This window comes from Corvus hawaiiensis, chromosome 7 (assembly GCF_020740725.1).
Source record: "Corvus hawaiiensis isolate bCorHaw1 chromosome 7, bCorHaw1.pri.cur, whole genome shotgun sequence".
Classification (NCBI taxonomy): Eukaryota; Metazoa; Chordata; class Aves; order Passeriformes; family Corvidae; genus Corvus; species Corvus hawaiiensis.
The window spans coordinates 6,579,346-6,593,073 of NC_063219.1; the positions used below are offsets into that span (position 1 = coordinate 6,579,346).

The window sequence follows — 13,728 nt, forward strand, 5'->3', positions numbered from 1 at the left end:
TAAAGGTTTTGGTGTTTTAATGATCAAATTAAGAGTGTTTCTGTGAAGAAACTTAAAACCAGGCACTGCTTACAAGTAATTGAAACAACTAACTAAACAGGAGTTCAGGAAAGTTATCATTTCCAAAGCTACCAAGAGCTCTCAGCTCTTACAGGGCGTACACTTAACTTAAAACTGTGTTGCAGAGTGTCTGGGTTTAACTTAAGCGCACTGAACACACGCAGGCTGTTCCCAGGAGCCCCCTTGGGCAGGCTGCAATTAACCAGAGGACAACTGTCCGCGGGCTGCCCGTAGAGAGGCTGCCAGCACAGGGCTGCCGTTGGACCTGCCACCACTACGCTCCAGAGCGAGCAGCCGGGGCGGGCTGGCTTCAGCTGCCGAAGAAGCGCTTCCTGAGCTGCGCCCGCGGAAGAGAGGAAGGCGAATTCCCCGTAGCGCCGGACGCGCTGCGGCCGCAGCCGGAAGGTCCCGCCCGTGCGGGCGCGGCGCGGCCCCGCCCGGCCCGGCCCGGCCCGGCCCCTTCCGCCCCCCGCCGCCATGGTGGGCAAGGCCAAGCGTCCGCCGCTGCACCGCGCCGCCCCCCGGCCCTGGCCCGCCCGGGATCCGCCGCCGCTCACCGGGCCCGGGCCCAGGCCCGGCCCCGCCGCGGGCGGATGGAGCGCGGCGGCCGGGAAGGTACCGGGGGCGGGGACACGTGGGGCGGCGGCGGCGGCGGCGGCGGCGGGCGGGGGCTGGCGGCGGCCGCCTCGCAATGACTTCTCCGCCTTCCCCCTGCAGAAACGGCCGGTCCCCGCACACCCCCAGCCTGACTTGAGCTCCTGTGGGTCTGTCCTGGCTGCAGGGCCCCGGGGGTGTCTGCGGATACCTCCGGGCCTGGCCGTGGTGATGCGGCGGTGGTGGCTGACAGGATGGCGCAGGTCGCGTCTCTTCTGGCAGGGAAAGCCCTGTTGAACCCCTGGTGCTTCTGGGCAGCTGCTGCTCCCCACGCTCCGGTCACCCGTGGGAACGTGTGGCACGGGCACGGCAGGGAGGTGCCAGGAGCTAGCCTGGAGCTGCTCCAGCACTGTGCACCATGGCAGTCCTAGCGTGCTGCTCCAGTGCCGGTATCACTAGTCCGGACCAGCAGCTGTGCCATGGCAGCACCCTGGCGTCCCCGACTCACGTAGGGTGGTGACACAGTGACACGCGTATCCCAGCACTGCTGCTGCTGCTGCTGCTAGAGTCAGGCTGCCTGTGCTGCGATGCCATGGGGTAACTTGCGTGCAGCAGTGGGGGTCATTACCAACAAGCGTTGGGAGAGGAGGGGGTCTTGCAGTGCCTCCCTTCAGTTTTAAGTTTGGGCAGGTGGAGAGAAGCTGTTAGTGTATACAGAATTATTTAGGATCTCCTGTTTTCCCCAGCTGTGATATGAATACACAGTTCAGGTGCCTCCCCCCAGCCCCCTCACTGCAAGGACGCAACACCAGTAAATGTTTTTTATGTGCCTAAGCTTTCCTTGTGAGGAGGGAGGAATTGCCTGCACCAAATACAGCTGGGTTTATACCACTGTGAAGTTATGTGTTGGTGATGGTAGATATTGTTGGCTAAAGTAATAAATTCTACTAATCCAACCAGAGTAGCTACTGCAGATCTTAGGGGGGCGTTGTGTGCTTAAAGCATGATGCTGAAGATTTGGTGAGTTGCTAGTAGTTACTGAATCTGGTTAATGTCTATTGATTAGGCTTTAATCCTCTAATCTGTTCATTTGTAGCTAATCTGTATTGTTCTGTACCTGTAATAAATCTGTCTTTCCCTAAGGATGCTGTTTGCAGCTCTCCTGGGAGTGTGCACTTGAGTGAGGCGAGGTTGAGCTGAAGCAGGAATCAGTTAGGAACAGAACAGACTTTGTGAAACTTCCTTCTGTGTGGAAGAGCTGGAGGGGAGGTGGGGAGGAGCAGGACAGTAGGCTGCCTTACCTGCCCTTGCCTGCTCAAGAGAGACACCTGCTCACTACCACTGTTCCTATCTGGATAGTGCTGGGTTAGATTTTTAATTTTTTTTTTAACAAATATTGCCTGGTGGTGTAGGTACTGATTACTGCTTTATGTTTCTTTTGGATAAGGACTGGGATTTCTCATCTTCTGGTGTATTTTCTGGGTTGAAGATTGACCCTGATATCCTAGTAAAGAAGCTTGACTTGGACTCCAGAAGCATCATTTCCTCCAGAACAGGTTTGTTGTATTTTGAATGATTATTACGTTAGGTTGTGAGCAAAAACACTGGGGACTGTATTTGCAGTGGCTTTTAGTGACTATCCCAGGAAGCTCAGGGAACTACAATGCAAACATTGCTTCCTGTGAAGGCTTTTAGAAGAGGTTTGTTTTTGTTTGGGTTTCTGCATGGATGTGCTTAGTGATCCCTAGGTGGGGGATCTAGCTTCAGGCTATCTGTGGGATGTCCTCGTGCAGCCAAAGACTGCCAGGGCTGAGAGCACAGCAGAGCCCAGGCTGTGACCTGATCTCTGGGCTTTTGCCTCACCAGCAGCTGCCATTGGTAACCCAGTATTTTGTCAGCAGGTTCTCATTATGTATCAACAGTGCTTTGCTCACTGCAGGCTGACTGCAGCAAATCTTCTCCTGTCCTTTGCTGTTGTGGGGTCTGTGGCTCGAGGATTCCTGGGCAGGAGAATCTGAACTCATCGAAAAAAAGTGGGAAGAGGGAGTACATGATAGAGCCCTTTGATTTCCAGTTCCACAAGGAAATGTTCCCTTTGACTGCTCACTGTGAGACAGAGCTTTGTATCTGAAAGCAGTTTTCACTTCTAAACATCTGCAAGGTCTCAAAGCATTTCTCTGAAACTTGAATCCCAAACCTCCACAAACTGTATGTAAATGTTTAAAAAATCGCAGAAGGAACAAACTACCAGACAGAGCCTGGTAGCACAGCAAGCTGTCCTGATGCAGAAGATGCGTGTGACTCCCAAATACCTTCTTTGCAAACTAAATTAATCTCTTCTCTTCATATAGATAAATACTACAGTAACATTGTTTTCCTGTCCAGGGCTACAAACAAATCAATCACACAAGGGCTAGTGGTTGCCTGAGCAGCGGTGAGCTGCCCGTCAGCCACATTTGGGCACAGAGTGAGGAAGTGGGGAGGTTGTGTGAGGACACATTTGTCTGCTCTCTGCACAGAAACCTTGGCAAAACGTACTGTTTTTGAAACACTGGGCTCATTGTTGGTAACTCTCCTGGGAAAAGGACATGTGTGCATCTGTGTGTGCATCTGTGTGTGCATCTGTGTGTGCATCTATGTGTGCATCTATGTGTGCATGTGGACATTGCCATCTCTTTAATTAAATCAGACAGCTTGTTGTTGGGGGCTGGCAGCCTGCAGTCCCAGCCTTTCATTGCAGGCTACAGCTGTACATGTCTGGGTTATAAATAGAGCCATGCTGCTGGTCCCCGTGCAGTGCTGATGATGCAGATGTGCAGTGCCTGGCTGCCTCTCTCTGGGCTACATGCTGGCTTCCTGCAGACAGCCGTGCTGACCCCGACGCTTTGTGCTCCCGCACACTTTCCAGATGATCAGCTAAAAATAACTGTTCATTTGGGGGCTCAAAACTGCAATTCAACAAGGCAAAAAGTGATTTGATTGTTTTTTTACATCTTCCCAAGATGTTGTGCCCTTTCTTGTTGTCGCACTCTGGAGCCATGTAGAGGCTTTTTCGTTATGGAAATCAGTTCAATTTTTTTGTGTTAATTCAGTGAGCTGTAACGAGGCTGTGCATACAATGGCAGACACCCTGGAGTTAGAAAAGAGATTCTAGGCAGACGTGCGTTGTCTCCTGGCATCTCTGGTCAGCTCAGAGCCTGTTCAGCAGGAAATTCAACTTGACTCTAGCCCTCCCTCCACCTCTTCCTCCCTTTTCCTCTCAGCTTAGTGTACAGGGCAGGAGGGTAGGATTCTCCTACACACTGCTATTTTAGGATTTAATAACAAGACAAAAGCGTGCTTATCTCCCACTTGCTTTTCAAGCTCTGAGAAGGTCAAGTTGGCAGACTGTAGGTGGGCTCACACCCTATCTCCTGTGCTTTTCACAGCTAGAGAAGATTTTTTTTTCTGCCAAGGCTGCTGTGTGCCAGTTGGGAAAACAGGTATTTGTCCTACATGTGTGTGTATATCTCATATTACCCAAGATTTATTCACATTGTCCATGATTGCTGGTATCTCTGTGTTTTAGGTTTAGATCTGGCTTTATGCTGTGACTCTCTTCCAAATAAGACCTAGTCTGAGGAAGATCTTGGAATTGGGTTAGATTTTAGAAGATGTCAGCTTGGAGCTCAACACTGGTCAAAAAAGCCAATTGGCTGTTGGGAGGTAGGAGGAAAAGAGAACGCAGAGAGCATTGTTATGCTCTGTAAATAAATCCATGATGTAGGCAGGTCTTTGATGCTATGTGTACTATTGCAGGGGCAAACTAAGCAATAGCAGAGCATGGCGACTTCCATGGGATAAGGCTTCACCTGGAACAGCTGTTTGGTGTGTCAGAGCCAAAGGGCTGCAATCCTGTAGGGAGCCGATCCACCGTTGTGCTTGGGCTTGAGGGCTGTTACCTATGGTTGCCAACAAGAGAGGACATCTCTCTCTACAATTTTTTGGTCATAGTTTTCTTCAGTTTGTAAGTGACCAGCTTTTTCTGCTCTTTTGGCTGTGGTGATTTTGAGGGAATGGGGAGAAACGCGATGTGTAAATTGGAAAGTCCAGAGTCTCTAGCAGGTTATCTCAGTTAACATGAGCACTTTTGTGTGCTGGGGCTGAAAGGAATGAGGCCCCATATTCTGAGAGGATAAACTGGTGGTGTTGGTTGTTGTCAGCTGAAGGCCTGGTTTTTCTGGGTATTTCTGAGTGTTGTTGGTGCATCTGGTTGAGGCAGGGTGCCCTGTGGAAGTATCTGCTACTTATAGTAATGGTCTGTTGCTTCCTTTAGATACAAGGCTGATTCAGTGTGCTTACGATTTGTGTGAGATACCAGCACAGGCTGTTCTGGCATCAGTAATCCTTGTGGCATGAGAAGGAGAGGGTGGAACTGTAATGAAAAGCATTACCAAAATGGAATTCGTTGTAGGTGAGTCTTGCATTGTGTGATATAAAAAGCCAGTGGTCTAAAAAGGAAAGTATTTTAATATGGTAGCTCTAAGCTGTGTCGTGCTGTGAAACAGACCTGCTGGAACTGCTTTCCCCTGCTCTGCTTTTTGTCTTTAATCATTAGCTCAGCTTAATGCCAGATTCCAGATGATTTCCACATGCATATAGGTAACAAAAGCCAGTGCCATCCCTGAGAATGCTGGAGTTCAGTCCATGAGTTACTTTCTTGCTCAGTGATTGCTTCCTGTCAGTATAGTTTACTTAGCCACTGACGTAATGTAAACCAAAGGCTTTGCCATCATCTAATTCACACAGGGCCTTCTGTGACTCATGTGAGTGGATAAATCTCATTTGGGTGAGCTTCTGTAGCGTGGGAATTAAATGTTTCCTACCAAGTCAGAAATAATGGCCTGTCATATCGGGGTTGCTGCTGCTCATTTTTTTTCTTTAGCTTTCCTTTGTCAGTGTTTGCTCCTTGAAGCAAGGGCCTATTCAAGCTTGGCTCTGGCCAAGCAGTTGCTTGTGAATGTCTCTTTTTTTGGAGTGGATGATGAGCCAGTTGTGGAATGATATGAGCAATGGGATAGGTAGCTTCCTGCATTATTTTCAGCTACTCCAGAACGGAATGGTGACAGTCTGTGTTGTTGAGAAAACAAAAGTGCAACAACAGCAAGTTCATAACTGTTTGAAAAACCTGATGCAAAATCATTCTGATTTCTGAGGTTGGATTGGACATAAAGAAGGACTTTTCATTTTACAATGAGGGTGATGAGGCCCTGGCACAGGTTGCCCAGAGAAGCTGTGGCTGCCCCATCCCTGGAAGTGTCCAAGGCCAGGTTGGATGGGGCTCGGAGCAACCTGGGATAGTGACAGATGAAAGAGGGGGTTGAAGTAGATGCTCTCTGCAGGTTTCTTCCAACCCAGGCCACTCTGTGGGTCTTTGATTTTATACCAGGGTGTGAAGCATAGGGTGAGGTAGGTTGTGAGCCTGGGCAGAGGTTGTGCTCTGAAGACTGGGACTGTCTTGCAGCCTGGGAGTCACTGTCAGTGGCAGAGAGGGGCATAGAGGAGGGAAATGACAGGGCATCTGACATAGAAGGAACTCCCTTCTCCTCCTGAAGAAATGTGGAGACAATAAAATCAGGCTAAGCAGGAATTTACTGACAGCAGTGAATTTCTGGGGTCTGCAGGCTGTATACAGCCTTGCTGTCCTCCTTTCTGAGGTTCTCTATGAGTTTCTTTTGTTACCAAGCCTCCTTTTGCAGAGTCACTGACAGATCCCTTCTGGTTTGCACCTCAGCTTCTGCTCTGGAGTTCCAGATCTGCTGGGTCTGTCACCTTATCTGCTTCCTTCCTGGGCTCTGCACCCACTTGTCCAATTCTGTTCTCCTTTTGTAGCCTCCAAGAGAAGCAGAAACGCTGTGGTTGGCTAGCATTGTGTCTTGCATTAGCTTCATGCGATATGATTTGCTGTCCAGTTTTGGGTTTTTTTTAATGCATGTTGTACCAGAATGTTACAGAGCCCTTGTAAGACCTCTCCTCTGACAGCATTGCTGTTCCTGCAGTGTCTAGACTTGTGGTTACCCCTGCAGGGGATCCACTCCAGTGTGGAAGAATTGCAGCCATGACCAGGCCCCAATTACTCTTCAGGAGCTCTTGACAGGATGCCAATACTCTATGTCCCATAGTTTATTCCTGTCTGTTGACTGGATTTCTGCATGTTTATTGCCATTGAATATTATGGTTCCTCCTCTTTTGTCCTCATCTGTGATCATCTTTCCTCTGTTTTGATTTTGTGTTTTGGTTTTTTTCCTGTTTTCTGGCATATTGGGGTGTTTAACAATTGAAGGATTCAAAAAATTAAAATTAATCCTATTTTTTTTAATGAATGCATCTGTCCTGAATATTGGTTCTAAACCTCTGCTCTTTTTCTTAATGCATGCTTGGGGAATTTTCAAATCTGCTTGTGTTGGTCATTCACATTGGTGGTGTGGAAAGGTGCTGGATCCTCACAATTCTGCTGCTGTTGCTTTTCTTCAGCCTTTCATTCTGTGCTGGCAGTTGTCAGGCCTGTCTTGTGTTTGTTTTATGCAGAACGCCTTCCTCAAGCTGTTCCCCACTGTAACACTGCTCAGATGGGAAGGAGTGTAAACGGGCTGCTCCACATGCTGAGGATGACAGGGAGTGGCTGCAGCATCTCCAACATGAGCGTGAAATTTCCCTGGGAAATGCCTGTGTGCTGTGCTAGACCCAAGTGATGAGGTGTTCCTCCTCCATCTGTCTTTGTTATTAGGTCCCCAAGCTTTGGGCTGTGTGAATGTGTGGAGTGGTGAAATGCTCTCCCTGATGCTGTCAGTGATGCCCTTGGTGGTGTAGCACTCAAACCATTTTAATGTCTTTGAAAATATCTGATGGGTGTGTGGGTGCTGCCCTGGGAGGAGCAGCTGTTTGAGTGGTGTTTGGGCTGGGAATTCTTGCTTTAGCTTCCCCTTCCCTCCACCCCATGCCTTCTGCAACGTGTCTGTGTCCTTTGTGTCACCTGCACAGGTCAAGGATGTGTCCCAGGACTGAATGTGCAGATCTCAGCTTAAAGGGGAAACTTCCCTCCATAAGCTGGTGTTGCTTCTGCCATTGTGTGTGAAAGTGTTTGAAACCTCCAATAACAAAATTTGCAAGAAAGGAAAAGTTCACAGGGAAGGGAAAATGCTGTCTAGGGATTAAACTCTTTTCCTCTCCCCCAGGCCCAAGGTTGGCCACCCTGGTAGCTTGATAAAGTGACAGATGGCAGTTTGCCTTATGTGGGTAAATTGCTTTAGGTAGCAAATTACTGTACATTCCTTCTTCCTTGTCGTTCGGCTGAAATTTATTTGGTTTTTGACTGCATCATTAGGACCTGCTTTTATCTTGACAATGTCAGATCACCTTTTAAGGGCAGATTTGGTGTCTGAGAGTTTTGTAACAGTATGTTACAAACAGTCCGCTGTGTTTGAGAACAGCTGAGATAGTGGTTTGTGGTCCAAGAAGCTTCTCCAGTGAGGTCAGACAACCTCAGTCTACAGGACACCTCAAACAGATTGTGTAGTTCCCAACAACTCGCCTCAAAGCTAGAGGGTTTTTCTGTTCCTTTGGTCTAAAGGATTAAAGGCAGTGGGATCTTACTTCAGGAGTCAGATTGTAGCAGTGGTGAACAGCTGTGGGGATTTGTTGAAATGGAGAACAGAGACCTGCTGTGGTCTCTGGGAGACTGTGGAGTGGGGATCCTACTGAAAGCTAAAGACATTGCTGCCTTAAATAATAATTAAAACAAAAAGGTTAAAAATCTACGCTGCTTAATGTTGCTTTAACAATTTGTCTGTGCAGTGTGGTGCTGGCTGTGAGAATAGCTGTGGGAAGCTCCACTTTAATTAAAGTAAATGCAATTAATTGAGAAGCAGTAAATGAGTGTCTGAAACTTGCACTGTTTTCAGTGCTTTTACTTCCCGTCTGCAAATAGAGCATTTCCATGTTGTGAGTACCTTCTGCCAGATCACAGGAATCAGTTGTGTTAATATTTATGGAACTAATTAACTATATTGTTTTCTTTCCCGCCTTCTAGCTGTGGCTAAGTCTCCGTTCTTAAAATCAACATTAAAAAGCCAAAAGACTCCAGTTAGCTTGTGGTCATGGATACTGAGCAGTACACAAACATTTTCCAGAGAGCCCAAACCTTCCAAAATGTTTTGCAATATGCTCCAGGGTAGGAGGCTGTCAGTGGGAAGAGCTTGAAATGAGTCCTAGGATTTTGAAGGACGTGTCAGATCGCTCTAGTTTCTTATTATGGTTGGTTCCTTGGCTGTGCCTGCTGTGTAATGCTCACCAGTAGCACTACTGGAAGGTACGTGCCTGCCCTGGAGCAGCCTTTCCATGCTGCTGGGTGGGTGGAGAGGAGGATATGGCTTAGTGAGGGATTGGAGACTTCTTTGGAGAAGCTCCTGAGGTGCTGCTCCATGCTTTTGCAAAGCCTGCTTCCAGCCTTTGTAAAAGTTGGGTGCTCAAGCATGGTCAAACATAGGTCAAACCTATCAATGCCTTGTGCCATTCAAGGGCTTGCTGAATTTGAGGCCAGGGTGACCTCTTGCCTTCCTGGCCAGGTGTGGTGGGGCATGGCAGTTGCATGTCATGTCATGTCTTGCTCTGTGTGATCACGGTTCCTGGAACTTTAAAAAGATACTAATCTAGCCTGGTATTCTCCTGTGAAATGGATTTTAAATGGTTGGACATCCTTACACAAAAATAGATCAGCGCTGCTTAGGAGAGTACTGAAGCTGCAGCGTTACAAAAGAGGGTTATGAACTGAAATCTTTGTTTTTCCTGTACTAATGTTAAAGCTTTAACATAATTGAGTCATAAAATTATAAATTCTGCCAAGAGAGAGGTGGAATGGCTCTGCACTTATGCCAAAGGGGCCTCCCAGCACAAATTCCAGTAATGCAAACATCTCGTGGGGTGTGAGAAGGATGGCTCAACACTGCAGGAATTGAGAAACCAAATCCGAAGCGGGGTGAGGAAGCACTTGTGGAAAGGGCAGATTGATAGCTCTGGAAGTCAGAGCCGTTTCCTTGTCACCAGCAGTGGTACAGTGTTGTGTCAAGCTGTCAAATGTCTTCCTGAAATACGTGTCCTGGGAGTTTAATAGACACTCTTTTTAGAAAATTGGTAGGGGCTGGTGAAGGGTGGATGGCATGAGAGGTTTCCCTCTTCTGGGTTACCCCTTCTGACTTGTCTTGATATGTTTCTGAGGTGCAGGAATAAGTGAGCCGCCTCCTTCTGCTAACACCTCTGGGAAATGCGTACATGAAAAACGTTATTTTGCTTGAGGTTTTTTCCCACAAACTTCTATGCTCCATAAATCACATTTCTGATTTACCAAGAGATAAATTTCTGCCCTGCTAATGTGGGTCTTACTGAATTACAGGCTGTGTTACAGGGAGATCTCACAAGTTCATGTCTGTCATTCAGACCTAGTGGAATCTATAGTATTATTCTATTGTATGCAAATTATCCTTTATTCTGGTCTTTTTGAGCAATTTATGGACCAAAGTTTTCTTTCTGCTTGGGTGGAAATGCATGTATCAGCTGAAGATCTGTTTATCCCCTTCAGCATTTCAGAGTGGCACTACTGATGCTCATATGTGGCATAACTGATAATAACATCTAATTTGGGCCTAGGTTTCTAGTCAAGTGGCTTGTAGAAAGGGGTTTTTGTTGTCTTTTGGTTTGTTTTTTTTTTTTTTTTAAAGAAGCTTTTAACACAGTAAATCTCAATGTAGATTGCGCTAAATGCGGGAAACACAGACATGCAAGGATTAAATGCAGTGGGTACTGGCATATTCTGGGTTGTTTGAAACGGTAATTTGGACAGATTTAGACAGAACTAGCAGAGTTGCAAATGTTCCATACGGCAAACCACAGAAAATTCTGGAGAAAATCCTGCTGCAGAAGAATAAGCTATCCAAGCAGTTCTTCAAACAAGAAGGGACTGTGAGCTGGAAGGTACGTAGTGATAGTGATAACCAATTTCAATGAAATGTGGTGTTTGAGTCCCAGGCAGGAAATCTGAGGGAAAATGGGGCACACAGACTTGTTTCCTGACCCACTTGTGCTGTGTTTTGATTGCTTGCAGAACACACAGCGAATCAGTAGATCTGCTTAAAGAATTTTGGCTTCTATGGATGTAGTGGACATTTGTGCCTGGTGTGGCTGTGTGTGTATATGCTCTGGGCTGATTTCCCTCTGTTGCATTTTCTAGCTCCATGGCTTTTTAACTTTATTTTTCCTTATGTCTATTTTCCTCTCCAAGGTTATTTGTAAATTCAGGTCACTGAGTGTTCTTATGTAACAGGAATGGGCTTCTTTAGCATGGAGAGGACATTTCCAGCTGCTGTGGGTACAGGCTGTGTCTATACATGCAGCAGTTATTTTGCAGTGTGGTTTGAATTGAAATAACCTGGTGTACCTGTGGATAGGGAGGCACGGGAAGGCTTTTCCAGACTACAGGAACTGTGCTGCCAGAAATCACAATTTTAAATTGCTTTGTTCAGTGACACTTCAATATTTTGCTCAGCAAAGCCTCTGGCTGTTGCTTTTGATTCATGCCAGTAATTTGTGACTGCAGGGCTGGGCTTAGGTAGGGCTGGGCTTGGGTGTGCTCCTCTGCAGCTGCAGGTGTGCTTGTTTTAGTGCCTGTACCTGAGTGGGTTTTTATTTAAGGAAATAGCAGACAGATATCTAGATACTGTTTATGTGGGGTTATTATAGCTTCTTCATGTATTTTCTTCCTCTAAAATAGTGGGCGTTGGCCTGTTTGCCTGTATTGGGTGTAAGTGGCAAGGTTTTGGTAGCAGGACAGAAGCTAAAGCTGTCATATTCTGGGCACAGCCCCGTCCAAAGACGTTAAGTGCACCCAGTGCAGCCACAGCTGCACAACAATGGTGTTGGCTCTGGGAAAACATATACTTTAGAAGGAGTGGAAAAGAAGTGAGAGAGCCCTATGAAGACCAGGGGCAGAAAAGAAAGAGAGGAGGTGCTCCAGTCACCAGGCCCCCAGTGGGTAAGTGTGAGGAGGAAGGAGCAGCGGAGAGTGACTGTAATGCCATTCCCAGGCCCCGTGGACTGCTCAAGGGAGCCAGGGATGAAGAAGTCAGAATGAAGGAGTGGAGCTGAGAAGGGGGTGGGTGGGGGGGAAGGTGTTTTAGTGTTTGCTTTTCAACATCTGATTCTATTTTAATTGGCAATACATTACATTAATTTTCCCTGACTCAGGTCTGTTTTGCCTGTGATGGTAATTGGTGAGTGATCTCCCTGTTGTTTACCTCAGCCCACAAACTTTTCATCATATTGTTCTCCCCTGTTCTTTTGAGGAGGGAGGGGGCAGCTAGCAGCTGGCCAAGGTCAACCCACAGCATCACAGTAGCTCAGTAAAAACTGAGATGAAACTCAGTACCAGGTAGAACGGTTGCTCTGTGGCTGTTCCTCTGCCTTCCGTACTGCATTTTTCAACTGAATTTCTTCTGAGCATTGTGCAGATGCAGAGACACCCCTGCATGAGAACTGAATTCCTTTGCTTTTAATTGATGCTCACAAGTGTTGAAGCAAGTCATTCTTCCACGTGTCTGTGGTACCTGTATACCTGTAACAACATTGTGGCCCTTGTGTCCTGAAGGTCAGAATTAGGAACCTCTCCGCTCCCTCTGTTCAAGCAAGGAAAGGGAGCAGAACAGGACACAGCCATATACTCCAATCTGCATTCAGGGAAGTACAGAACAGATCTTGGGCCTATCTAGGTGTTTCTTCTGCCTGTCTTTGCTGTGTGGGAGGTGCTGCTCCAGCTGTGTCTGCATTGCTGACAGCTTTGTAGCACAAGAGGATGTACCTGTGGCAGAGCAGAACAGATCTCTTTTGAGAGTGTTCTTTTTCACATGTTAGATGTGCTCATTAGAGGGCAGCAGAATAACTTCCTTTTTCTAGGTCAGGTCTGTATTTTTGAATGATATTTTTCATCTCTGTAGGGCACAGAACAAAATTTTCCAGTTCCTCCTTCAGTTTTTCCTGGTGCATTAAGTGTACAAAACAACTATGCTCATATGAGAACCTTAGCCCGTATAAAGAAATGCGGAGTACTTATAGTAAAACTTGCTTGTTTGAAGCTTGGGGGGGTTGCAGGCTCATATGAGAGAGAGCTTCTCTAAGATTAAACCACAAATGGTCAGCACAGTATGTGGAAAAACAGCCAAAAGAACGTTTCACAGCTAACTTGTTATTTGCTCAGCCTAATTCTTATTTGACCTATATGTCCATATGCATTTATGGATTTGTTTGCTTCACTAAAGCTGCTGCTGCCATCTTTTTCTGCTTGAAGAAAATGTTAAAGAACCAGTCTTGCTTCATGCAAAAGTAATCTTTAAATGAGATCTGATAGTACACCCCCCACCATCCTTTGGAATGTAAATACTGTAAATAATTATGGCACTGTCTTTAAAGGCTAAATGAGGCTGGGATTTGGAGTCCAGCATCACAATACTTAAAATGCATTATTTATTATGTAACATTCATAGAAGATGGCTGTAGCACTGACTTTGTAGCCAGTGTATTTCAGGCTTCTGAAAGAGCTGTATACAAATGCTGGCTAGGAGTGAACATCTCCCATGCACATCTTACTGGTGATATTTTGCATGCTCTTGACTTTTGGAGGAGGTGAGCTGGTTCAAGACAGCTGGAATAGCAGGAAATTTTTTGGTTTTTTTAGCTTTAGAAGCATCAGCCACTGGTTTCCAACAGCTGACTGATTTTGTAAGGTCCTCAGTGGAAGAAAAGCTTTATCAACTGATCTTTGCTCCTTGGCCTGACATGGTGGAGCAGGTGGGAGGATTGGCATGGGGAGACGTAACACCTTTCTCTCTTATCCACAGTGTGTTGTGTGCTTTGACATCCTGCAGGCTTCTTTATCTCCCTTTCCTCTGCCCAAAGGTGCGTGTGTCTACCCAAAGGGGCACATCCCTCAGGGCTTTTTGGGTGCCCTGTGTTCCTCACATGCTTGGGGGCTTGGCTGCTGCTTTCTGCCCT

General features: G+C 46.8%; 1 protein-coding gene across 2 annotated transcripts in view; it reads left to right on the top strand.

The window, feature by feature from the left end:
• Positions 1 to 522: 522 nt before the first annotated feature.
• SLX9 (SLX9 ribosome biogenesis factor) overlaps positions 523 to 13,728 on the top strand; it is a 40,055-nt gene continuing 26,849 nt past the window's right edge. Inside the window, exons 1-2 of one of the 2 annotated variants that reach the window (XM_048309814.1) lie at positions 523 to 675; positions 2,102 to 2,210. In XM_048309814.1, coding sequence (XP_048165771.1) covers positions 538 to 675; positions 2,102 to 2,210 — 247 coding nt within the window. In that variant the 5' untranslated portion in view covers positions 523 to 537. Of the gene's footprint in view, positions 676 to 771; positions 918 to 2,101; positions 2,211 to 13,728 lie in introns of those variants that run through there. The other variant, XM_048309815.1, reaches the window with a different exon arrangement.